The following is a 26,146-nucleotide window of genomic DNA, read 5'->3' as shown; positions in this document are numbered from 1 at the left end:
TTTTATTGTAATTATCCAAGTTAGGTGTGGGACAGCAAAGCTGATACCCTTAGCTTCTTTTCTACATCCAGTTAACCCCTCCGCTGCTTTTACTCAACAGGATCAAAGCATCTGGTCTGAAGCTGCGGTTCTGCACTAATGAAACCCAAGCGACCCGGGAGAAGTTCGTGAAGAAGCTCCAGGGCATGGGCTTTGACATCTCCGTGGCCGAAGTCACTGCCCCAGCACCAGCAGCCTGCCGCATTTTGAAGGAGCGCAGCTTGAGGCCACACTTGCTCGTGCACAATGGTGGGACACGTGGAGGGACAGCCCAGGGAGATGTGGGCATTAGCGATAGAGCAGTGAATTCCCATAGCTCGTGGGGGGAAGTGCTCCCAGCTGTTGTTTTCCTACAGGGAAAAACTTCTTCCTTAGTCATGAGACTCTGGCCTGAGCGAGATCTGCATTGTGGCAGTGGTACAGGGAAGGCAGAGTTGTGCTGAGGGTCAGCAAGTGCACAGAGGAGTCTGCTGCTTAACGACAGAGTAGGAGATAGGTGAGGTCTTGTGCAGGATATTACATTGCCTTTGTTAACATGGCAGAGGTTTTAAGTTTAAGTGTTTTCTTCTGTAGAGTGTGGGTATGGAGAAAGGAGGTGGATTCTGCCCTTGCTATTACACGTTTTCATTCAACTACCCAGGTGTCTGCCTCTGGTCTAGGTGCCTGGATATAATGAGCTGAGATATAACTGAGAGTGGGTGGTGGGAGCGAAGGCAAGGGTAGGAAATGATTTGTTTTGCTCTTTGTTGTCGGACAGATGGATAGCAGGATCGAGGCAGGAATAGAAGGGATCTGAAGAACAGTTGATTCAGACTTAGATTTTTCTTTTTAATGTGTTGGGGAATGAATGAAGGGAAACACAAATCTGGGAAAACTGTCAGTTCCAATGGGATCTGAAGTGGTAAGAGATTTGTGGATTTTATTTTTTTTTACCTCCTTCTGTAGATCTTGTCCCTGAATTTGCTGAGATTGATAAAACAAACCCAAACTGTGTGGTTATCGGAGACGCAGCAGAAAATTTCACCTATGCAAACCTTAACGAAGCTTTCCAAGTTCTGATTGGGATGGAGAAGCCTGTTTTGATCTCCCTTGGCAGAGGGTGAGTTAAGCACTGTTTGTTTCTCCTTCTAGTCTCTATATTTTTTAATTTTGCCTATTATCTTTGTACTTATGGAGGCCAGATATCGGTGTGGGCATTGACACTACCAAGCAGTTAATCTACGCGTCTGGACTGGGAGACTGATCTGCTCAGGTATCTGTTAATGAAGGATCCTCTGTCGATAATTCAGTCACCTAACTTGGCCTCATGTCCTGAGTCACTTGTAGTCTGTGTAAGGGAAAACTGAGGTGATTACACTGAAATAGGTCTGTAAAAGGACGTGGTATGGATGCTCCCTGTGAGCCACAGTTCAGCCCTGTGCCGATGCAGGATTCAAAGGGCACTGGAAGTCACTGAATTTGCCATGCTGAATCCTCCGGTTGACTTTGAAAATATCATCAGTAGGATCTCTGGGTGAGGCATCTTTTGAATTTCAGCTGTTGGTGGTCTTTTTTCTGTAGATGGTGCAGCATAAGCAGTTGTATGGATGTGTTATAGCGAGTGCTAGAGGGTAAGAGATATAGCTGCTCTCCTGAGGAGGAATTGTAGCAGCCTTTAGAGAACCGGGACATGCCCAGCTGTGTAAGCACAGCAAATGCCAGCCTCCAGCCCTTCAAAATCAGTGTTCAAGTGTGAGCTAGACCTTGGTGAAACAATCCATACATTTGCAGGTGGGAGGATTAAATAGCTGTAGTTTTCTAAGCCACTGGGAAGAGGACTTTTGTTGCTCTAAGAGCAAGTCTGAGAGCCTCTTAAAAAACCCATAGAAATCACGGAGAGTTTCAATTTTGATGTGTGTGAGTATTGCAGGAGGCCAGTAGGATTATAGCTACTGCTTGTCTTTTTGTCTTTGCCCCTGCAAGATCTGAGATGAGAACTGATGATTTAACTGCTGCCTATAGCCATGAGTTCCCATCTGAACTGAAAAGAAATGATTTTTAATAGTGAAAGAAACCCCAAACAAACAAAAAAATAAATCCAACAGGCTGTGCTTGGATAAAAGGCTGTTGGTGTGGATTTGTGATGCAGTTCGATCTTTCAGCATCCTGAAGTTACTAGTGCTGAGGAGGATCAGGTGGTCCAAAAATTCTCAGTTTTAGCCAACAGTCAGCCAGGTTTCTTCTTCCAGGTTCAAATCCTGCCCACATTCGTAGTGGTTGAGATGTGATAATGGATGTGGCTAATGGCCTGTGGCACGTAAATGCCTCCTTGCTATTTGGGTGGTACTTAAAGATGCCATGTGTGAAAGTTGGCATTAGCATCTCTACAGGTTGATTCATATGTATGAAAACGTCCTATGTAAGGGAGCGCTTTCACATGGGCGGCTTGGAAATTGCTATACATCAGGAATAAGAAGCCAAGAGAGTTTTTATTTGCTAATATAGAAATCCTAGCATTTTTTGAAAGCAGCTGCAATGTGCAAACTCTACCTGTAGTATATTGGGGATGGGGATGGATGTTCCTCTGGCTGTGAGCAGAGCATGGTGGCTGAGAAGGCTTAAGGGGAGAGCCCAAGGATATATGAGAAAGAGCTGGCCTGGTGTCTATGACGAAGGCCTGCAAACACAACTGTGCTTTTGAACTGATAGATCAATTGTTTTGATAATTTGAATATCAAAAGATATTTTTAATTATTCTCTGAATGTTAAAGGAAAATTTTAACCTCCTGTTTTCGCATGCAGGAAAAATCTAGTCAGGGAATTTGAATATTTTCCTAAAAACAATTCAGTTAGTTGTGGTCTGAGATTTTAAACAGGACGTTATTAATGCCAGGGCTGAATAATGACAAATCCCAATGGCCTGGAAGGAGTTATTCTTATCTGTTGTATGATATATGGGCTTCAAAAAGACTATGCATGTTTAGCTTGAGAAGACTGTAGTGACAACTTTTTTCAGTGGTTCAATAGACCGTAATGGGCATGAAAACCCTTCTTAGTTTGTGGGTTATTGATCCAGCTGGGTAGAACTTATCAGCGGGAAGGAGCAGTTAAATCCATTGTGTTGCCCTATGTGACACTCACATGCTCTGATCCTACAATACAGGTGAAAAATCTGTGCTGTTTCCCAGTTAGAAGGATAAGAAGAAAATGTTGAGCCAACAGTATAATGGCTAATGTACGTAAAATAGCCAAGTTTTATGTTAACGTAATACCATCTTTCAAAATGAAAAATAGAATCAACCTTTGCTTAAGATTTGCAACGTGAGCAGGGCGGAAATGTCTCTGTACCCTGTGCGTATAAAGGTACATATTTATTTACTCATTCACTGTTGTAGACAGCTCTAAAGCAGACCTGCTGTTATTTTTTGAAGGGTTATTTTTCATTTAAAAATATCCATTTTTTGATATTCTGAGCTCAGTTTTCACCATGAGCATTTTTTCTTTTTTTTTTTTTTTTTTTACAATTGATCATTTAGATACTGTGAATTTGAGTTTTGCAGGAATTACTGAATGAGTTACGCTGGTAGGTAAGTTCTTGGACTCAAAGAAGGGAGATTATAATTGGATTAATTGTTCACCTAATTAGAGAAGCCTTGTTGATGCAAAGGGCCATGTACAAAACCCAGCCACAAGCCAACTGTGTTTTTAACATGCAGAATCAGTGTAATTGGATGGACCTTAACAAGGTGTCTACCTTGGGCAAGTAGGTTGATTTTGGTTGAAGTTTTAGTTCATTCCATAGAAAACGAAAGTGTCAGAGTCACTGAAGCAGAATGCCCTCCTCCTGAAAATGGAGTGATTTACATTTAGCATCTGTTTTGGGCTGAGAGTGGGAATTGGCTTTGTAATTTCTTCTGTCATGCCACTGTCAGAAAATTAAGCTGTTTACGCTAGACTATAGAAGGTTAATGGCTGTTCTAGCAAAGGTCAAGTGGTCATTTTAAAGGGAGGCTGTGCTGAATAATCGAAAATGGCAGAAGGATAAGGCATAAAATCTTAACTGACTGCTCATCCTACCTTTTTTTTCCTGTCATACAGAAACCTGTCTTTGCTCTGATCAGGAGAACTTGGAAGACCTGTGTTAGTGGGAATTGCTATTCCAGAAAAACACTGTAAAGATACTAACAAATTCAGTGAGCTCCATGGCAATAGGAACATTTCTAGAAGCAACAAAATTTACCTTGGAGGGCTTTCTTCACCCTGATAAACAAGAGTCCTGGCTTTCCTCATGTGGGAGGCTGGTGACAAGTAATGCTGGTCAGCTGCCTGGGGTCCCCTTCCAGATACACCGAAGAAGGTGTTACAGCTGCTGGTTGGTGCCAGCCCTCATCTCCTATCTGCCAAGGGCTCTCTGTCACTGATTAAAGGAAGAGTAATGTAACTGCTGTCCTTTGAGCAGCTAGTACTCTGTGCAATAAAACACAGGCCAAGTTCATCCTTGATATAAGCTAGCTGAAATCCCTTTGAACCAGTGGAGTTTTGTCCCAGATGCCAGATGGGCATCCGGTCTGAGATCTTTTCCCCAGCACTGCACGGTACTGAGCCCGTCCTTTACTTAATTCCTGGTGTTAAATTAAGGCTCCAGAGTTTCTGATGACTTGACTTTTTGTTGAAGCCATATGGACATCTATTTAGGCACAGAAATAATAAAATGTGGTTTCTTTGTATTTAACTGCCATTTCATTGGAACTTTATCACTTTCATTTCCAGACGCTACTATAAAGAAACCGATGGTCTGAAACTTGATGTTGGAGCATATATGAAGGCATTAGAGGTATTTTATAGCTTGCATTATGCTTACTCGCTCTGTGCACCTTGTTAAAAGAGTAACTGGTATAAATATGGGTTGTCTTCTGTAATTACTCACCTTGGTGGAGGAAGTTTCCACAGCTTGAAACTCATTTGCTGCATTCTAAAGACAGATGGATTCATTATTCTTTTTTTCTGGCTTCGTTCATTTTTTCTTTTTTTAAAATAAACTTTTGCTATTGTGGCACCTTTATTGGAAGTGAGGTCCTTGAAAGAAGGAGTCAGAAAAGAAAACCTTGGAATGTTGTCTGTAAAATACCCAAGAAAAACTGAAGGTCCGTTTTACATTCGGTGTAGCATTGTTAACGCAGCCCTCGCCCTTAACCGTTTCCAGCAAAAGGCCCTTATTCAGCAAGATACTTAAGTGCAATCCTGGTTTTAAGCCTGATTAAGTCTGTGCAGAACTGGAACCCAATAGATAAGCCAACCTAAGGGTGAGAGAAGGAGAGAGTCATTATTCTCCCTTTTATAGGCTTGCAGAGATATTAAAAAAAAAATAGTGAATGCAGAGAATAAAGCAAAGTAGGGTAGTATATAAGCACAGAAGATAGTGGATATAATGTATGCTTGCTGCACATTGTTTTGTATCTATGTGAGTTTTGGGGAGAGTTGTTGCCTCGCAGATAAGTTCAGGCTTCTGGTTGTCTAGGAACAAGCTAGAAACACCTTTTTCAGCACAGTACTGATATTTAGTTGCAGGAAAATAAAACTTTTCAAATCTGGCTGGTTCCTTGAATCATTAAAAATATGCCAGGTGGTTGAAGAAACCCTCTACATCTTTTAAGGTCCTCTAGTACTTTTGATCATTTCATATGAAGGATATTTGCTATTTCTCTAAGAATGATGCTCTTACAAAAATGAGTGATATTAGGACTGAGTCTGAAGACTGCTCTCGTGATGGAGAATGTAACAGGTTTGTAACCTGAGATGTTTCAGGAGGACTTTCTCCTGCCAGAGAACATTCAACATTTCTGTTACCCAAATTCTCCAATATTCACCTTCACCCACTAATCCATTGTGTCATTTAAGGGCAAAAATCAATAATCACATATTTTTTATACAGTTGACTGGAGTTATGGAGTTGAAGAAATCCTTTTCTGATCAGCACTTTTTGTGTGTCCTTCTCTTCTTTTTTTTCCAGTATGCTTGTGATGTTCAAGCTGAGGTAGTGGGAAAACCAGCAAAAATGTTTTTTGAGTCAGCCTTAGCAGAAATGGGAGTTCCACCACAGCAGGTAAGGTTTCTCATTGCGCCATGTAGTTATGCCCAGTGATGCTTTTTTCTTTTTTTTTTGTTTCCTGTCATTCATGAAAGTTATAGAAGTAGCTGTAGCCAGGAGGAGGTGGTAAACTCTGGGTGGATATACAAATATTTTTTTCCGGATCCAGTGTGTTATATATGGTGCAAAGAAATATTTATATTCAGGATCTTCCTATGAAATATTAAAAAAAAAAAAGAGAAAAAAAAATGTTGAAAAAATGTTTCAGGGGGAACCCCCCTCCATGTTTACGCATTTGCTGTGGTTTAGCCAGCAGGCAGCTAGAACAACCCCACAGCTGTTCGTTTGCTCGCTCCCCCCGGCTCAGTGGGATGGGGGAGAGAATTGGGGGAAAAAAAGTAAAACTTGTGGGTTGAGACAAAGACAGTTTAATATAACAGAAAAGGAAGATAATAATAATAATAATAGAATATACAAAACAAGTGATGCACAGCAAAATTGCTCACCACCTGCAGACCACTGATGCCCAGACAGTTCATGAGCTGCAGTCCCAGCCCCCAGCCAGTTCCCCCCAGTTATATATGGAGCATGACATCATATGCTATGGAACAGCCCTTTTGCCAGCTGGGCCAGCTGTCCTGGCCGTGTCCCCTCCCAGCTCCTTGGGCACCCCCAGCCTCCTGGCTGGCAGGGAGGTGTGAGAAGCTGAAAAGTCCTTGACTTGGCATAAACACCGCCCAGCAACGCCCAAACCATCAGTGTGTTACCAACGTTATTCTCATCCTAAGTCCAAAACACAGCACTATACCTGCTGCCAGGAAGAAAATTAACTCTATCCCAGCTGAAACCAGGATACCATTCTATCAAATAAAGTGAAGCAGACAAAAGAGGACTGACAGCCAAGAGGGGAAATGCTCGCAAGTGGGGACCTGTTGAATGTCTTCTTCTGTATGCATACTTCTTACCCTCCTGACAGGCATGACATTTTCTCTGCTTTTTTGAGGGTTCTTTTTGACTGCCTGCTGTTTCCCTTTTCATTCCTGTCTGTCTCTCTTTGCTCTGACTTGTGCCATCCATACCTCTACCCAATTTAGAGTCTTCCATCTATCCCTCCATTCTCTACTGCAGTTTCTCCTTCTACTTTTACTGTTGTATTGTGCTTTCTTATTCAACTTCCTCCCAAACCATATAGTTCAAAAGAACATGCACTTCTGTTGCAAAATTCCTTTATTTGGAGGCTAAAGAAAACAATACAAAAGAATAAAAGTTAGGTTCCCCAAGGAATTGTGGACAATGTTGTGCCTCACAAGATGAGAGGTGCCCCAATGCCTGGCAGTCCGCTTGGCGACTGGAGGCTGCAGCATGGTGGAATTGTAGCCAAAATGTTATTTATTTCCTTTGGTGTCACACTAGCTACCTTTTTTTAGTAAAAGGGAAAGGCAGAAGTAAAATATTTTCTAATTTAGGTGAACAGCAAGCACTGACTGACCCAAAAACTCCTCCTGTGTTATTGGATTCATCACACTTTCCAGAAACACGCTGAATGTGTGATGCTCTCTGCTTACTTAGTGCAGCCGATTTCTTCCCCTCTCTGTAGTTGTGCCCAGATCCTTTTTATTGATTTGTTGTTATGTCACACAGGACATAAGGATGAGTATGAGATGTCTCACAGACATCAGTGAATTACAAGGTAATAATTCCATCAGGGGGTTTTGGTGACATTATAAACAACAGGAGTGAAGTTTGGGTGGCTTGTAGGTCCCGAGAGTGTGGAGATGAAATTATGGCCCTGTAATTCAGTATATGCTTGGGTTTTACTTTATTATAGAGTGGGGAGATGGAAAAGACCTAGTAGGCCATCTCATCCATCTCCTTCCCCGTGCAGGAGTGTTCCCTGCTTCACGCTTATTAATGTTTTGTCCGGAGTAGTTTTCAGTGAGCCAAACAACCGGGCTTCTCTAAGTACCCTAGGGACTGCGTGCACAGCTGAGTAGATTTTGTGGGCGGGCAGCTTTTTCTGAGATTCATCGGGATGCTTCCCTTTTAAACTCCATCTCCTTATTTCTAGTTTTACTCCAGGTAACAACCAAAATAACAGCTTGCTTTCCTGGATATTTTCTCCCTCCAATTATCTCTAGATTTGTTATCATTACAGTAGTTGTCTCTTACTAAAATTGTGTGGTTAGCTCTCAGCAGCTTCCCTTGTGATTCGGTCCCTCTGCACCCTCACCCACTGCAGTGCTCTTTTCCGTACTCCCTTCAGTTTGTCGATATCTTCCCAGGAGCAAGGTAGCTCAGCCTGAACGTAATATCCCAGGTACAGCCACGGCAATTATTCAATCCATTCATCCAACCAACAAACCAAAAAATCCATTTCAGACACAGAATGGCATTTGAGGAAAAAGTAGCTGGAAAAAAGAACAAAGAACAAAACCACAGCTCACAGAACTCAGCTCTTGGATACTGTTTGTCTAAATCAGATGCAGTAAGGTTTGTGTTTCCTTTCTACTCGTATTAGAAACAAACGGTGTGCAGGAGGGAAGAGCTCTTTTTGGGTTTTCTATTCTTGAGTAGTGGCATTGCCTTTTCCATAGGCAGGATGGTGTGCTTGTCCTCAGACGTTGTTTTTCACAGTATGCCAAGACCGTGTCAGCCCGTGGCACCGAGGGAAGGTATCATTAAAGGGATGCGACAGGACACCAGGACTCCTGTCTCAAAAACTTTGCTTCAGGGAACGAAATTTGATTTAATGCATCACCAAGCCAGCAAATGGTCCCATAGGGTGAGCCTCAGTGAGCAGTTCCCATCGACTTCAGGAAGATTTGTTTTTAGTACGGAAAAGCAGTAATAGTCCCCAGCAGAGACTACTATTTATTCACTCTCTGCTATTTGCTGGATATTCATAGTGCTACTAACTTTATATTTTGACACAGATTTTTTTTTCCATGTAGTTTCTAGTGTTAAATGCCATCAATTTGTTGTAGTTGTATGTCTAGTCTGTAGGTGTAATTTCTTGTGTTCAGAGAGATTCGAGATGCAGGGAGTATGTGCCTATCAAGGAGGAGCACAGTAGACACCGCTGCACAACGGCGCCAGGCACTCCATGCTTTGACTATGGGAAAAACAGTCCATGCTGCTGGAGTTAAAACCTGGATCATGATGCACATGCACAGGAGGAACAAATTACAGCAGAGCAAACTACCTTATTCTAACATATTTTCCTAATTTTAGAGTGCTTGACCTTGCAACTTTAATGTTCTTTTGAGAAGGATTTGTAGGTTGTTTTAGTTCATCATACGTAATAGTAAAAACTCAGTATCTGCAGTTCAGTGAGTTCCTTGGTAATGCACTGTATATTACGTTTTAATCTGTCTCCTGAATGAGCTTTACTTCTCTGCATTTGTAATGACATGACAAGGACTGGTTTTACTTGCCTTTACTTTTATAAAATGTTTGCCGCTAATTTATTCAGCCTGTAGAATGCATTTAATCCACTCCATCATTAAACCATTTTAGATGATCTGTGCTTTTGAAAAACATACTACAATTTTCTTTCACCTGACTTTTAATGAAAAATACCTTTTTAATAAAGCTGTCTCACCACAATAATTCTAGACAGTGGCAAATCTTAAATTTCTCAAGCTGCTTTAATCAATAAAGTTATCACCAGTTGTTTCCCTTGATAACTGCTTCTTGCCAAGACCCTGACTTTGCCTTCTGCTGCTGAGATGTTTTCAACCTGCACTTAGAATAGGAGGAACTCCCCAATGTCCAATTTTCATTTTAACCTTTCCTCAATGGCCTAGAAATAACAGATTGCTGGTATTACTTTAATAGATTGGAAATTTAAACCTCTTAGAGCTAACCAGACCTATCTTATGATTCAGTAATATGACAAAGAATAACACATCTTAAAGGTTACTGAAATGCCTAATTCATATGTTTTAAGGCAGCTGTAACAGTGGGTGATTTTTACAGCTTTACAATAAAACCTAGATAATGTTAAGGTTCCGGTAGTTTTATATAATCATAAAAAGTTCTCTCTGTAGCAAATTGTCCTGCTTTAATGGGAGTTATGGCAGGTCATACTGGAGTGCATAAACTACTGGTAGTTAACCAATTTCCATTTCTGCCACCTGCAAGTCTCAGGTGGGAGTTAGTGGCGCGTGAGAGCAGAGGGAGGTCACCCCGAGAGTGGCACGGAGGATCTGCCACCACACCGGTGTCCCCTCCCTGGCCACGAAAGGGGAAGATTTTCCATCTCAGAAAGAAGAGTGAAGTTTCAAGCTTCGAGTCCTGCTGAAAGCGTATTGAAACCTGGCTGGCCCTGCAGCCTTTGGAAATCTGCCCTGGAGGTGTGACGTATTTCTTTGTTTCACCCGGCTTGTTGTACAGTTTCTCCCAGGTCAAAGGCCACATGCGATGCCCTTTGCATCTTTGGCATTTGCATGGCTGGTGGTTCCAAGATAGAAACATAATTAACAGTAATACAGGATCCTGGAGCCTAGGAGATTGCCAGCTGGGCCAAGGAGAATAAGGAGAAAAGGAAATGCATTTCTTGTAAAAAGGGGTTTAATACATTAATCCAGATTTTGTGTATAAGCTTTGTTTCATCATGTCCCTGGTGCATTTAGCTTGATTAAGGTTGTTAAACCTGTAGCAAAAATCTGCTTAGGCTTAAATATGTTTGACTCTAGAAACATTCCCTGGGTTAAATATTCTGTAGAAGTTTGCAGTCTTCCTTCTGTGCATCTCTTCGTGTGCATCCTCCGTAGACTTCAGCCTCCAAGTACTGTACCTGAGCTTGTCCTAGTAACCGCTGCGTTGCAACACGAGCATGGCTGGGTAGTACAGAAATTGTTGTCTTTCTGCTTCATTTTCTTACTCCATAATTCCTTTTCTGATTAAACATTTTTCTGTGATTTTAGTGAATACTAAAACCCTGCTTGCAGGCAAAAAATACCTGAGGTTCCCATTCACCACTTTCTGAAGCATCTCTGAAGGCTCATTAGTGTTGGCTTCTTCTGTGGATAAGAGGAGTCAGTCCCCAGCTCCATTCAGCTCTGGCTCCGTGGACCAGACACCACCAGTAAGATTGCTGATGGTGATGGTGATTTCTGTGCCACAGACATTTGTCCAGCAGGGATTATATTGTGCTTTCCCAGCCCCAAATTCTTGGAGGTCATGTTCATTCCCTCCATTATCGCTGCCCATCTGGGTTGGATTTGATGGGGACTCCAAGAGGCTTCACTCGGCGTTGGCACACGTGTGCTTTATTTACTACATATGTACAACCACATGTACCATCTCTCACCTGCTATACGATTTAGGAAAATATAAATTATGCCCATTTTAATCATTTGATGATTTGTCTTAAAACCAGAGAGGCTGTCTCACTGCTTTTTGCCCTTCTTTTTAGTAAATTTTTAACCGATCTAAAAAAAGTAACTTCCACAGAATAATTGAACAGATTAATGGTGTGATCCCTGTATAAAATCTGAACACGAATGGGGATCTTTTAATTCTTGCTTTCAGTGGGTATGTGACCTTTCAGTTTTATATCTTTCTCTCTCTTCTTACCATATTGCAGTCAGAGAGGAAGTTAAACCCAGGTTTGACAGGTAGAGTTTTTTTATTTCCCTTGACAGTGCACCTTTTGACCTCTATCTTCTTGCCAATGATTTTTTAAATCCTAAATGATTTGGGAATAATTGCTCCTCCTTTAGTGATTATTGCCCTTCACCGATAGTAAATCTGTGAAATCCCCGGGGGCTGGAGTACATTTTTGTATGCGTATGCCACAAGCTGGCCTGGACAGGCATCGCTGCTCATCTGCAGCTGCACTTGCAGAGCTGCCGGGCGTCTTGCAGAAAAACTTGCCTGGATGGGGTAAAATACAGCCCCAGCGAGCAAGCGAGTGCTTGGTGGGCTGCCCCGCTCTGCCCTTACTTGTTTTCAGAGGAAATTAATTTTTAAGGTTTTGAGAATCCAGGATTGAAATGTGCTTTATTTGAGAAATCTCATCCTGGATGTCTGGGTTCAGGCTGAGCAAGGGTGTGCGGGTGGTGCAGGGCAGGTCTGCTCCCGGTGTCCCCCTGCCGCCTGTTCCCTCTCCCCCGCGGGGGGGTGTTGGGAGGAATTTTATAAGATGAAGGGATTAGAAACTATTAAAGCCAGTGGTTGAGAATGATTAAATAAAGCAGCTTGGGTGGAAATTGGTAATGGTGGTTGGCTGGGAATGGTGCTGCCAGGTTCTGTGCAGCTCTCTGTGTAACAGTGGGATTATTCTGTTTTCCTCATCTGTGTATACGCCCTTTATTTATTAATTGCTTAAAATTAACCCATCATTTTTTCCCCATGTCCTGCTGGATTGCTTGTTTGGAGGAATGGTAAGGAAAGGTGAACTATTTCCAGGGGAAGCATCTTATTAGGAGCACTTTTTTTTCTGTGAGCACAAAATGGTCCAGTAATGACAGGATGAAGAAAACTGAGCCCTTCATCATCTGGTGGCTCTGAAGCAGTTTGTGAGCAGAGCTGGAAAGGCAGAACTACCTGTCCCAAATCCTGCTGCTGCTCCTTCCCTATGGCCATGTTTTCGCCAGCTCTGACCGCTTTGTCACAAAGTCCTTATGTCTCTCTGGTCTTTAAAGGAGCTCTGAAACCTGGCCACAGCAGTGACTCCTCTAGGCAGAATGAAGCAAGGGTGGGCATATATAAACTGTTTCAAAACAAACTACTTCAGCGTGGAACCAGACAAATGAGCCTTGACTTGAGAGGACATCCTGTTACATCCCATCACCTGAGGGATGATGATCATCCTTCATGTGATGAGTATTTTAAAACAGCATGAAAAATAGACTGGGCTGGTAACTAATATATATTATCTTGCCCGCCGGACCTGGTGCGTTACTCAAAAGAGGATTTAGTTTTTATCAGCTGAAGCTGTTCCAGATATATGTGTTCGTAGCTCAGTTTGGTTTATGAATGCTCTCAGAAAATCTTATGTTCACCTGGGGCTTTAGGTATATCCTGAGATTTCCTTAACGTGCCATGTAATAAGTGGGAGAAGATTCTGTGGTAATTACATGATTAATAAAAATAGCTTTGGAGCTTTGGTATTGTTAGACTTCTTCAGTATGAACAGTTTAGTGCTACCCAGCAGACTGCTTCCAGAGTGGGAACTGAAGTGTGGGTAACACAGGAGATGTACCAACTCTTGTATGGTTGCACGCTGTGTTAAAAAGAGGTGCTTCTGTGTGAAGGCAAAGGAAGAAGAGGACTTTGTATTAGGCAGAAGCGGTAACTGGAATGGCGCCTGCAACACAGACTTTCTATATGGTTTTGTCCTTAAACCTACAGCCAGCTGTATGAAAAGACTCGGCACTCCCTTTAGATTGCTGTTTCTGGAGAAGCCGAACCAGCTTCTGCCCCATGCTCCTCGTTCCCACGGCCTCTCTGACAAGGGCCAATTTATCGGTTCTCTGCAGATGGAGAACGCTGGGCTGGCTCCTTTCCCAGCAGGGTCCCGCTTGGTGCTGCTCCGGTGACCCAGCCACCATCTCAGGCAGTCCCGGTCCCCTTGCAAACGTGCCTTTTAACCTCCCCAGCCTCATACGTGGGACGAGGACCCGTCATGACAGACCCTAGAAAAAGCTCAAACCATACAAAATATAAGAACAGTTTCTTTAGTAAGAAAAGGAGCACTTTGCGTGGTGACTCCAGGTATCTGATGTGCAGGTATGAAAGTAATCAAAAGTACTTGGAAGGAACGGGAAATTCAGGCAGGAATTTCTGGAGTTGGAAAGTGCCGTGGTTGTGAAAGCCTGGCAGTTACGTTTATGAAGCAGGAGGCTAATTCAAAAAGATGAAGAACAAGTGGTTAAAGATGCAACTAATTAATGTATTTTAAATAAAATTCAACTTTGATACAGAAGGTGCAAAATCATGCTTTAAAATCAGACACATAAACTAGATTGTGTATTTTTAAAGCTGGTGTGTTTCCCCAGCTTTGGGTGCTGCCTCTGTTCTCTTCAGAATAATCCAGAATGCTTTTGGAAGGTTGAAAGCTGATTTTTTTGCCTATTAATTGAAGATTACTGTTTTGTGTATATGCTGGGTTTTGTTGAAACTAGAAAATGAACCCCTCCAACCACTTTTAAATTTGAAGAATAGAATAAATGTAGTATTTTTTAATGCGGGATGATAATAAGCACTTGAAATTTTGTAGACATGGTTGTGAATGAAAAAGACCCCTTGGTTGATACACTTCAATTAAACAAAGATCTTTAACAAAGTTAGGAAGGCAGCATGCTACACATTGTCATCAGACACTCAGACAAATCTTAGCACAGTCAGGTCTTTTCTCAGTTACAGTTTGAGTTTATTTGTATTTGCATAGACTTAAGCTGACTGTAACGCCAACCATGCTCAGCCTGTACTGATTGTGTCACATTGTGCAAAACCAAATAAATTAGGTTTTACAGTGATTTCCCAAATTTCTGTATCACCCTGAGAATCCTGGGATCGAGCTCGGCGAAGTTACACATCTCAGTGATCACAAGCTTAAGCTTTTGACTTGCTTTTAGAATACCAATTTTAAAACTTTTTGAAAGTTAAGCTTAATTTAAACTGCTTGGAGCATAACATAAATGGATCGTTAGGAACAGAATAGGCCTAACTTAATAAAATTCAACATTTTCTTTCAACTGTGTGCCAAATCACTTTGATTTTTGTGATTGATTACAAATTGTACAGATGTGTACTGCACTAGTACATTGCTTGAGGAGCTATAGCATGAATTACATTCAAGGTAGGATGACTTTAATCAATACGATGACAATATTATCTTGTTTAATTTGTCTGATGGCAGTATTAAACATCAAATCAAGCTGTTTGTTATGTCAAAGGAGTGTGACGTATGGCAGAAATAAAATTCCCTTGACGCCAGCTTTTCTGTATTTCACTGCTTTGACAGGCCATCATGATTGGAGATGATATTGTGAATGATGTCGGAGGTGCCCAGCGGTGCGGTATGAGAGCTCTGCAAGTGCGGACAGGGAAGTACAGGTCAGTGCACACCCTACACCCCGCGCTCCACAGGGGCAGTCGTGGAAAAAGGGGAGATAAATGTAAGTCGTGATTTTTGTGTTTACCTTTCTGCCAAACAACACCATGCTCTAATTTGCTTACAACACATTAATTTCTGAAAGAAAAGGAGTTATGGGTTGGAACCTGGTATGCATTCAAAGCGAATGCACAAGACCGGATTTTTTTTCCATGCCTTTTCAAATCTTTTCCTGTTGGTGGAACACATTTGCCATTGATGTACACTTGCGTTTGTTGCCTGAACAAACACCTCCTTGTGCAGCAGTTAGGCTTGGCTGGATGATGACATTTTCATTTGCAAAACGCATTTTGGGAAAAGGCTGTGTGTATGGAAGTGGCAGGAAGGGGAAGACATATTGTCTTTGATCTTTTAAAGAAATATTTTCTGTTAAATTACTGCTCTAATTTTTTCATCACGGTGCCTAGAACTGGTGTGTTTCTTAGGTTTTGCTTATTTTATATTTTTTTGCTGCAGCGTGAAAGTGTTGTACGCTTGATGTAAGATGTGTCTGGAGCTTCTAGCAGGGTTAAGATTACAAAATTAGGCTGTCAACTCAGTGATCTCTGTGGGTCATATCTCACAGCTCTATGAAGGACTCCATATGTCTGCTATTTCCTCCAGACATGTATTCAGCGCTGAGATGTCTGGAATGCGAGAGCTGTTTCTCCACTTCCCGTCTTAGCAGGCTTCCGCAGGCTCACTCACCTCTTTCCAATGACCCTCCAAACCCTTCTCCATGCAGGTGTCTCCGTGATCCTGTGTTTTCCTTGACGCAAGAGCTACCTCCCTGCAGCTGCTGATAGGAGACCTCAGTGCAGTTACACACAGGGCATGGTCCAGGGTTGACTGGTGGAAAACGAAGCCACCAGCTGATGCTCAGGCCAGGCGAGGTTTGATGTCAGCTCAAGGTGACTCTCCAAATGCAGTGCAGACGTTGGTCCCTACATTTAACGTTTGGATTCCATAACATTCAAAATCTCCTCTTAACCACCTCCTCTTAACCATAGCCATGCCTCTTCATAGTAGGCATGGTTCAGCAACACCATCTGTCATTGGACAGAATTTATACAGTTTTTCTTGATTTTCAAATACTGAGACTGTAAAAGAAGGATACTCTTTTGGGGAGGGTTGCAGCAAGTGAGAATGATGCTTGCCATAGGCTATTGGAAAAGTTATTTCGTTAGTTTTCAAGTCAATCTGTTTCTCAGTTTTCCTTTTAGTTTGTGTAAGGTGATAAAATAATACCCACTGCGTTAATTCTAATGGACCAGTAAGTGATGATTTCTGAGAAAAAAACAGATATAAGTGCATTGCATTTTGTGTGGTTTTGTATCTTTAAGATGATACATGTCAAAATCAGTTATCTAGCTAAAAAAATCCCAAAGATTAAAAAAGTAAATATATAGTTTGTGCTGTTGGGATTATTTGTCTGTAATCTGTTGAATCCCATTAATTTCCTAAAGGAGAAAATAAGGATTCAATGGATGATTTTACTCTGACACTAACAGGATCACTTTGTGAATCACATCTTAATGTCACAGAGATACGGTGTCAGTGAAGGAGGTATCTCTGCACACAGAGGTAAATTAGACCTTTGCTACTGAACGACCATCTCCTCTGACATACTTGCCCATCATAAAATATGTCATAGGTGATGCCACATCCAAACTGTTCAGGCAACTGACATGACCTGTATATATACACACACACACATAAATATGTATAATCATATGCTGGAAAAACATTTTCTGGTATTGAGTTTGAGTCATGATTTCGCAACTGAAAGCGAGTCATCAGCTGTTCCAGATGGGGAAAAAAGATTGTTTTCCACTGTTACGTGTCCTGTTTTAATGTGTGGTTGCTGTTATCTGAAATCATATACTATTGTATGGCAGTGAAATACAGATGAGCGTCTCTAAATTGAGCATGTGGAGCCAGTCCTGTTGGTAGCAATTGTGAGTAAAATGAAATAGCTCTTGTCTGCCAAGAGAGGTCAGAGATGTATATATTTTTAAGAATGACTGATTTAGTATATGTGGAAAATCAAAACACACAGTGAGTATTGAGAGAGACGGGAAAAAAACAAGTGCATGAAAGGTGATGGACAAAAGAAATGAAACATTACAGCAAATGTAATTATTTCATGGCTGGTTTAAAGTCTGATATATATAGGATTATGCATAGGTCCTCTCTTTCACTTGACAGGAGTTCTTGCTGACACCGAGCTGTGTGCTACACCCAGGTACCTCTGGATGGCACCGTTAGTACATTCACTTCAGTATTAGCCACAGCTTCGGGACCTCCCCTGAAAGCTAAGGCTATTTTTGCAAAAGAAGTGGAAAGCACCAAGGCATCAGGGTTTTCTTGTCGATGCCGGATGTTGGTGCGGTGGGATTCCCACAGATTTCAGTTACGAGAGTCTTGCAGCTCGGGACATGGGTGATCACCCCAGTTGACTTGTCTCTGTGTTTCTGCAGCCATGAGTAGTTTTTCCATTTCCACCACCACAACGGTGTCTCACTTCAGCAAAACGGATGCAGAGCTGACTCGAGAATAAAATAAAAATAACAGAGGAACAGCCCCGAGGAATTGTTGCAGGTGCATTTCACAGCTTACTGCTGGATACATGGAGATAACATTATTTGCACAAATTATCCCAGTGACGGCATTTTGCATGTTGTTCTGTAGGTCCAAGGAACTCTGTTGTACCCCTCTGGTCTCACCTAAATGCTGTCCCTGACTGGCAGACACCGTCACCTCTGGTGCAGCTCACCTTCTTTCGGGGGTCAGTGCAGTTTACATGAACACCTTTGAGGTCTGCTCCCCACCAGGTTCCAGCAAGGGTTGTACACCATAGCACAAAAGATGACATGAGTCAAGGTTTACTGTACTGTTTATTGTATTTCAAAGGGACTTCAGTGAATGCATGCAGATCACAGGCTGCAAAGCAACTCGGTGCATCTTACTTGCGTTCATAAGCTAGAAGAAAAAGTCCCCTTTGGCCCTGAAAGCCTTTTATGGAAAGAATCTATTGATCTGCTGATGCAGAGGTTTCAGCAGTAGATAGGGGTGGACAGATCTTCCGCAGGGCAGGCAGCCTCCAGCCGAGTACAGGAAGCTGACTTCAGCCTGCAGTCTTGCAGGAGCCTTTCTCTGTGGTGGTGACTGTGTCGTGTTGCTCGGTGACGGTGGTGATGGGTGCCAGCTCCCTGCTGAACTGAGGAACTGGTTTTGTGAATGCGGGTTGGGGGTGGTTGGCTTGGCAGGCGAGACAAGGTCCGGAGGAGAAGCAGAAGGGGTGTGCATGGAGCTGCGGGGCTGCTGCCCGCCCTGGGCTCTCACCCTCCTGGCCTCTGCAAGGTCTTCTTCCATGTTGGCTGCTCCCAGGGTGAGATTCAAAGTGTGGATTAAGCTGCTGCAAAAACATTCAGTTTTGTACCACCTTGCATGGAGGTCCTGAAAATTAACTCCTTTGTCTCGCTTCTTTTGGATCTTTAAAGTTTAATAAAATTTGTGTGGCCAATTTCCTTTAGCATGACAAGCTTTGCATGTTCCTCGCTCCTGCATCTGTGCTTATCTTCTCCTCTAAAGGAGTTAATCCTCCAGCAGGACTTAATCTCAAGTGTTGAACTCTTTTTCAGTAGCCAAACCAGGCATGCAGTAGATTAGTCCATGAAATGCAATAAAACCTAGCTGCAACATGGAATAAAACTTATGTTAGTGCAAGTCAGGGCAATAGTGGAAAGGCGTAGGGATAAGATGGTGGTTTGAGTTGATCTCAGCCAGCATGGTTCTCTGACACGGGGTGAATAGTTGGGTTGGCCAAGTGTAGCCCTTCCTAGGTGTGAATCCAAATGCAGAGGGTCAGTCTGGTCTGCAGGTTTGTCCGCTCTCACTTTGTCCCTTCTACAGGACAGATCAGGCCATTGCTGCAGACTCTAGTCTGGTGTTAGGGTTTTCAGCATTGGGAAATCTGATGCTAATTAGGAAGTTTCTGTGCTCACCTCTGTGGAGGCCCTTTGTAGCCAACATCTTTCCCATCTAGGGAAGAGCACGTACTTGTCTCCCTACACAGGGTATGTACTAATTCCACTCACAGCTGGTTGGCCTTGACATCAAACCAATAATTTCCACAATAACTATTGATTCTTCAATGCTGCGTAATATCCTCGTTCCTCTTTGTAGCGTGCAAGTTAGAGCAGAGACAAATTACTTTGAGGCCTTTCCAACTGTCTCCCCGTCAAGTCAGAAACAGCTTTCAGGTACGTCAGTGCGTCAAATTGCGGGTGGTTTTTGGCAGGGCAGAAGAATTACCTACCCCTTTCTCCTTGTTGTTATTTACAGATCTTGATTTGTAAGTAAAGAACTTCCCATCGCTGGCGAGCGGTGGTAGCCAGGAGTATTCATGGCATACCCATCGCCCCTGCTTGCCTGTGGGCTCCAAAATGGTTTCAAAGTCTGGCAATATGTGTTCATCCGCCCTGAGTACAAGCGTGAGGTTTTGTTCATTTGATTAGGGATTTATCTCATGGCCATGGCTGGTACTGCAGCATCCCTGAGCTCCCTCGTTACGGACAGAAAGGATACCCCAGGGATGGAGGATGAAAGGATCGAGGCCCACGAGAGCTGCCGTCTCTCCCCAGCTCTGCCACTGTTCTCCAGGAAAACTGGGTCAAGTTACTTCATGTTACCTCAGTTTCCCCACTTTATAATTACCCTCTGAGAATAATTATCCTGACTTTCTTAATAAAGTGGCTTGTGATCTGTCCCTCTTACCTGATTGAAGAAAGCATATAGAATTTGTACAGATTTAGGGGAAATCGGCTTGCCAGATGGGATTGAGACAGAAGTTGTGACAGAGGAAAGATCTTTTAGGCTGCCATTGTCAACTGATTAAGGATTAAGAAAAAAGGGTGGGTCTTTATAATAACCTCCTAAATGAAGTTATAAATTTTTTCTTAAAAGGATTTCCACCCATAGATAAATGCACAGCTGTCACTGTGACAGTAAATGAAAGCTCATGACACCTTTTGCAAAGAGATAGTCACGTCTCACTGCTCTGCAGAGGAGCAGCAGCCCTCCACCCTCGCTTTCTTGCTCACTGTGTTACTAACCACAGCCAAGATGAGCACTTTTGTTCACATCTCCTGGGTCTTGATGGAGCACACCAGGGGTGTGCAGCGAGGACGAGCAGGCAGAGGCACAGCCTTTGTGCTGAAACAGAACCAGAGGCATTTTGATGGCCTCACAGTCCTGATAATTGAGACTGTTTCAAGTATTAAATGGAAAGACTTCCGTATTTACACTGTAAAAAGCTGTATTATAATTCATGTTAGTTAATGTCTTAAGCAATGTTTATTAAAACCTAGTGTCAGCAAGTCGGTTTTCGTTTTAGCACGATAGCTGATTGCAGTCAATCCTAAGGCATACTTTTAGCATCTATTGCATGTTCAAATCACAGTTTGCTCTGTCCATGTGAGGATTTTCACATTGTTTATCATTTTCTTGACCACAATTTGGTTACAGTAATCTTTGAATCAGCTTTGTAGAGGAAGTTCAGAGTAAATACTGCAGTGCCTTAGCATACGCATACTCATCTGACGACAGCCTTAAATTTTCCCAGTATGTTCAAATATCCAGACACAGAAATTACAGTTTTAGTATCTAGTGCTTTAGGAATGAGTGGCCTATGAGAAGGTTTAAGTTCTGGCTGCTGTAGTATGGTGTATAATCCAACCATCCACTTTTCAGCGTAGGGTATAGCCAGTCGCAATGCAAAATAATGAATTGCATTGGAAATACATTATTGTTGAACTATAAGTGGTGAACTTGGGAAGCAGAAGATTTTACCCTCTGACTCTAAAGAATCATCTTTTGTGCGTCTTGAGTATTTGTTTCCTTCACTGAACATAGCCAAGTGTTTACTTTCCAGTAGTTACTGTTTTATATTAGAAATACCACTCGGACTAGATGATTGTTGTAGGCCCCTATTCTATTCTATTCTATTCTATTCTATTCTATTCTATTCTATTCTAAATGCAGACTATACCTGAGCTAAAAGACACCTGAAAGGAGCAAGGGGGAATAGAGAGTTCTGCTACGTTGTAGCTAAGGTGTAACTTTAATTATCTTCAGTCTAAAAGAGAAATGGGAGTTTGTGGGAGTTTTTTTATTAGCAGCTTAATTTATTTGTTGGTACCATAATAAACCTTGAGGGGGCAGAGTGTGCTCTGGACATCGCCACGGTGGGTGCTGTACATATGCTCATGTGCTGTTCTGAAGAAATTAGTCTGAATGTCAGAAAAGAGATCTGTGGTGAGAGTAGGGGCAAGGTTAAATAAGGGAGGAATGTATCAGGTCAGTGAGGAAATGCAGTATTACCCAGTGGTCTCGCCAGTTCTGGTCTGTACCTGTCTAATGACCGACTTTTCCTTAGCAGTCCTGCTCTGATCAGCTGTCACATCTCAAGCACTTACAAAAGGAAGCAATTTGCATTTTGCAAATCAAGATGGTAGTGACCACATCAGCCTGTGCTGCAGTTTTGCTTCCCCTTTTGCTTCACATCCACACAACGCATGCAGCAGCAGAGACAGCTGCCTTAAGGGTTTCCATTTCTCCCCTTCTGAAGCTGGTAAATGAAGGGCTGAAAGAGGAGGAGGTGGTACCAGGATCTTCCTAGAAGCAGAGGCAGTGGGACCAGGGAGGGCACGTGGCTCAGGTGGGCTTAATGTGTGGGACTGAACCACTTCCAGACCGTTCTCTGAAAAGCATCCAAAGTTAATGGTCATTTTGTTTTTCTTCTCTTTTGCTCTGGTGCCTCGATGTCTTGGTAGCACATGCCAGCCTGGGCTGGCAGCCTTCCTCCCCCTGGCACGGCCATGCACACTTGTGCGTCTGCATGAGGAACACCAGAGCCCTTGGCAGCCGCCAGTCCATCAAGTTCGTGTTTCTCTCCTCCCTGCAGATACATCACTCACAAGCTGAGGTGGTGGTGGCTGGACTGCCTGAAAGGAGGCAGCTCAGGGGCTTGCCAGGGTTTCCACAGAGTGTGTTCATCTCCCGCACAGCACCCACTGTCACTGCGGACATGCGTGGCCTCCCCAGGAGCTGTCCTGGTGGGGACCCACCTCTAGCTCCTGCTAGACCCCCAGCCTCCCACCCTGGTACGAGCGCGAGCAGCGTGGTCTACGAGGGGTGCGGGGAGCAGGTCCTTGCTTATTTTTATCATCAGGGGCCTTTTCTCAGCACCAGTGTAAGGCTGTGGGAGAAAAATCCCACAGTGAAGCAGTCCTGGGAGCCGGCCGAGCACAGCAGTGTTTCTCAACACTTGTCACTAGCAGAATGCCGAGCGATATTAGCTTGTTCAACATTTGACAGTGATGATGAATACCATACCAATCACTAACTACTTTATTTCCGTAAAAATGCTAATGAGCGTGTTGAAATGTGCTGCAGAAATGGCAGAGCTGGGACAGCTGCACAATTGTGGTTTCACTAGAGATTTCCTTTATTTAAAACGCAGGTTCCTCTTCTCTGCATAATTTTTTCCTGTAGTTAAATGTCATCCCAGCTCTCTTGGTGCGGGGAGTCCTCTCAGCAAGCAGCACGGGGAGCGTGGCGGAAGGGGAGACTGCTTTGATTGATAAAACCAAAACAGAGCTTTGTTTTCAAAGGGAGAGAGAAGCAAACAAGAGAGAGGCAGGCCAAGTCAGCTGCTGATGTAACTCCCTCGGAGCAAATGGTTCAGTGTCTGAAATTTAATCTTCTGGCTTGGGCTCTTGCTCGCACTGTAAACATGCTTGGGAGCCATGGTGCTGGAGCAGTACCTTGTGCCAGCACCCAGCAAGCACAAACCAGCCGAGCGTTCGTGCTTGAATGCTGTGCTGCGTGGCCCGTGGATGCTGGAGGGTCACCTGCAGCCTTATCTAGCGACATTTGGTTTTTTCCTCTACAAGTGGGTTTAACCAACAAGCCCAGAGCGGCTGCCTAGTCCCCGGCGTGTTTTCTGCTCTTGAGATGCAGAGCAGGGCCCTGTGTTTGTATTGCCGTCTGCTCGGGCACACAGCCGTGCAGTTGTGGGGGGAGCCGGGTGCTCAGAGGTGGGGCATGCTCAGAGGACGGCCAGCCATCGCGGCTGGTCCCGGGGCCATGCTGGGGGCCCTGCTGCAGGCACGTGGCTTTTCCAGCAGCCACAGAGGTGACGGAGACGCGTGTTCGTTGAGGTGCGTGGGAGCAGCCGCAGGACCCGGGGGCTGCTGCCCCTCCAGCTGCCTCTGCCGAGCTGGGGCTGGTGGCTGGTTTTTGTCCCCTGTGGGAGGCATGATGTGACTCGCCCGCAGCTAAAAATAAAGCACCCGGCAGTGCCAGCTTTAGGCCTTCTGCAAGCGCTGGGAAACTCCGATGGCTCCGTATGTGAGTGCTGATGTACAGTGGCAGGAGTAAAGTGTAACGTGAGAAAAGGGGTTTGGGTGGAGAGCAACGCTCCCCCACCGCCGCCCGCGCCGGGCAGTGCTTTTTGCTGGGCATGAAGACAGCTCGCAGCTGGCGCGGGGATGTGACTCATGTTCACACTTTGCCCTGAAACAATTACGGTTCTTACTTGTCTGTGGTTTTCAGTCATTGTCAACAGCGTATATGGTTACACCTCAGCCCTGTGCGCTCACAGGTTACCGAAAGATGAGTTTGTTCAGTGCGCGCTGTTGCATGGGGTCTGCGTCCTGTGTCGAGTCTTCAAACTCAAGCCCTCAGCCTCCCTGCGAATGGCCTCGGGGCCGTGGGGAGCAGGGCCGGGGAGCCCTGGCTGGCCGCCGGCTGCAGCTGCTGCATGCCCTGTCGCTCTCCGTATCGGCCTGCAGCTCGTCTCAAAAGCTTCTTCCGTTTCTTCTAAACTCTGACCGAGCCTAAAATGGGCCCACGTGATCAGCTGGGTCGAACACTCTGCTAAACGCTGCTCCCGGTCCGTAGGCCCATTCCCACGTGGGAACCTCCTCCAGTCGTTTCAGAGGGACATTGTGGCCATGTTTCTTGCACATTACTTCCCTTAGGCCAGCAGATGCTTTCATTGCACAGCTCCGGTTGCTTTTCCATTCCCAGTCGTGCTCTGAGTGCCCCCTGAGGTGTACAGGGAGGAGGGGGTGTCAGGTTTGCCCTTCCAGCTTCCACTCACTCCCAACCCGTTGTAACCTCTGTCAGCCTACACGTCAGCAGAGTTACTCAGTCTGTCCCGAGGTGGGAAGCGTGGCCATGCAACGCACATCGCTGTGTTGCTACAGACATCGCTGCATTCCTGCAGAAAGACGGGCTGTGAGTCATCCTGCCCCATCTCCGACAGCAGCAGAGCAAACACCCGAGCTGGTCCCTTTGCAGAGAGAGCTGGGCACCTCTGGGTCTGAGTCCTCTTGTCCTTAAGCAGCTCAGGTGGATCATGTGCCAGAAGCATCTGTTGCTCTGCGTTGCCTGTAAGGACATCTCGCTGGGATGCGGGTGGGCTGGACATGCTCTGGGGAAGCATCCTCTGCTCCCAGCCCAGGCTGGGCTCGGTGGGGACCGGCTCTACCTGCAGCAACACATCACTTGCTTAAATGACCACAGCACAACGTAGGCATTGGCTGATCAGTGTGTTGCAAGTAGGGAAATTAATGCAAAGAGTTATTTCGCCACTGACGAGAATTTGGGGAGGAGCGGAGGAGCACGGCTGGGTGATGGAGTTAGCAGAGCTGGGTGGGTGTGTGTTAGCTCAGAGGCTGTGGGCTGCACAATACCCTGCACTTTGCACGCTGCAGCTGCAGGGCCCTTCTTCCCTGACCCCCTCCCCATCCCCTGGGATGCTGCCAGTTCCCAGTTTGTACTGGAGGGGATGTGTTTCCCACCGTGCAAATTTCCAGCAGGCTACGTGAGGCAGGATGCAGCCAGCATTGCTCCACAGTGCCAGATCAAATTCAGACCCTGCTTTTGGATTCACAGTTGCCGTTTGGAGAGGGCGGGAGCTTGAAGTGGTTTTCATCTTGGCATGAACTGCCGGAGCACCGTGCTGAGCAAAGTAGCTGCTGCCTGCCTTTAAAAGGGGCTCCTGTGCTGCAGAGCCCCTTCACCTGCCACAAAGCCCAGCTTTGTTCAAAACCCGGCACGCATTTGCACTTGAATAAGGTGAACTGTTCAGCTCAGCTGTTGGCTGGGTGACACTGAAACCAGGCCTAAAAATAGGAGGATGTCTGACCCTGAAGTGAAGGATTTTAACTCATAACCCAGCCTGGCGCCCACCCAAGGTGATGTCATCTGGAGGGGAAGTTGGAAAAGCTTCCAAATTTGTTGCTTTCTGTGCAGGAGCGCTAAACATGTGTGTCGACAGATAATCAGGCAGCATGTTCACCGTGGCCGTGAATTAGGGAAAGAAGGGAATGGGGAAGAAGAGACCTGAAGATGGAGGAGAAGGATTGGAGCCACATGTTGGAAAAGGGTTTGGGGAGTGTAGTCTTTGTATAACTCAAGGGGAGATGACAGGAGCAAAAAAGGTCCCATTCAGGCAGAGCCTGTTCCATAAATATGTGTTTTGTTTCCTTTCAGGTGTACTGAAAGGTACTGAGCTACAGTTGAGGTTCTGACCATCAGCCCACCCAGTGATATCTGGTGATGTCAGTCACGGTTGTGGTTTAAATCCGCATGATTAATTCTTGCAAGTGCATGGATACTGCTCACAGTGGCCATGGAAGCGTCCGAGATGGCTAGGTACTGAATGACCTCCCTTCGTTTCAGCTCTCTGATGCTTGAAAGCAGCTTTGCCCAAGCTAACCTTCAGGGATTTGATCAAAACCTGTGCTCAAGTAGCATGGATGACCTTGCTGTTGTTGTTCTAAATCCTAGTTGCTTGAACCAAGTTCCTTCTGTGCTAAGCTTCTGAATCTTCTTTAAAAATGATAGTGTGTAAAAAATGCGGT

At 44.4% G+C, this 26,146-nt stretch overlaps 1 protein-coding gene across 3 annotated transcripts in view; it reads left to right on the top strand.

Annotated features, from left to right (window-relative positions):
- The window catches only part of LHPP (phospholysine phosphohistidine inorganic pyrophosphate phosphatase), an 88,876-nt gene that overhangs the window by 13,245 nt on the left and 49,485 nt on the right, over positions 1-26,146 (top strand). The window contains exons 2-7 of one of the 3 annotated variants that reach the window (XR_008577972.1): positions 101-288; positions 985-1,138; positions 4,789-4,852; positions 6,029-6,121; positions 15,081-15,172; positions 25,776-25,937. Coding sequence is in view for 2 of the 3 variants with exons in the window: in XM_054832873.1 (XP_054688848.1) it covers positions 101-288; positions 985-1,138; positions 4,789-4,852; positions 6,029-6,121; positions 15,081-15,172 (591 nt within the window). In the remaining variant the exon portion in view is untranslated. The remainder of the gene's footprint in view (positions 1-100; positions 289-984; positions 1,139-4,788; positions 4,853-6,028; positions 6,122-15,080; positions 15,173-25,775; positions 25,938-26,146) is intronic. The other 2 variants (XM_054832873.1, XM_054832875.1) reach the window with 2 other exon arrangements.

This window comes from Grus americana, chromosome 7, assembly GCF_028858705.1.
Source record: "Grus americana isolate bGruAme1 chromosome 7, bGruAme1.mat, whole genome shotgun sequence".
NCBI classification, from domain to species: Eukaryota; Metazoa; Chordata; class Aves; order Gruiformes; family Gruidae; genus Grus; species Grus americana.
The sequence above is the reverse complement of the archived record's forward strand: the minus strand, read 5'-3'. Positions and strand labels throughout refer to the sequence as shown.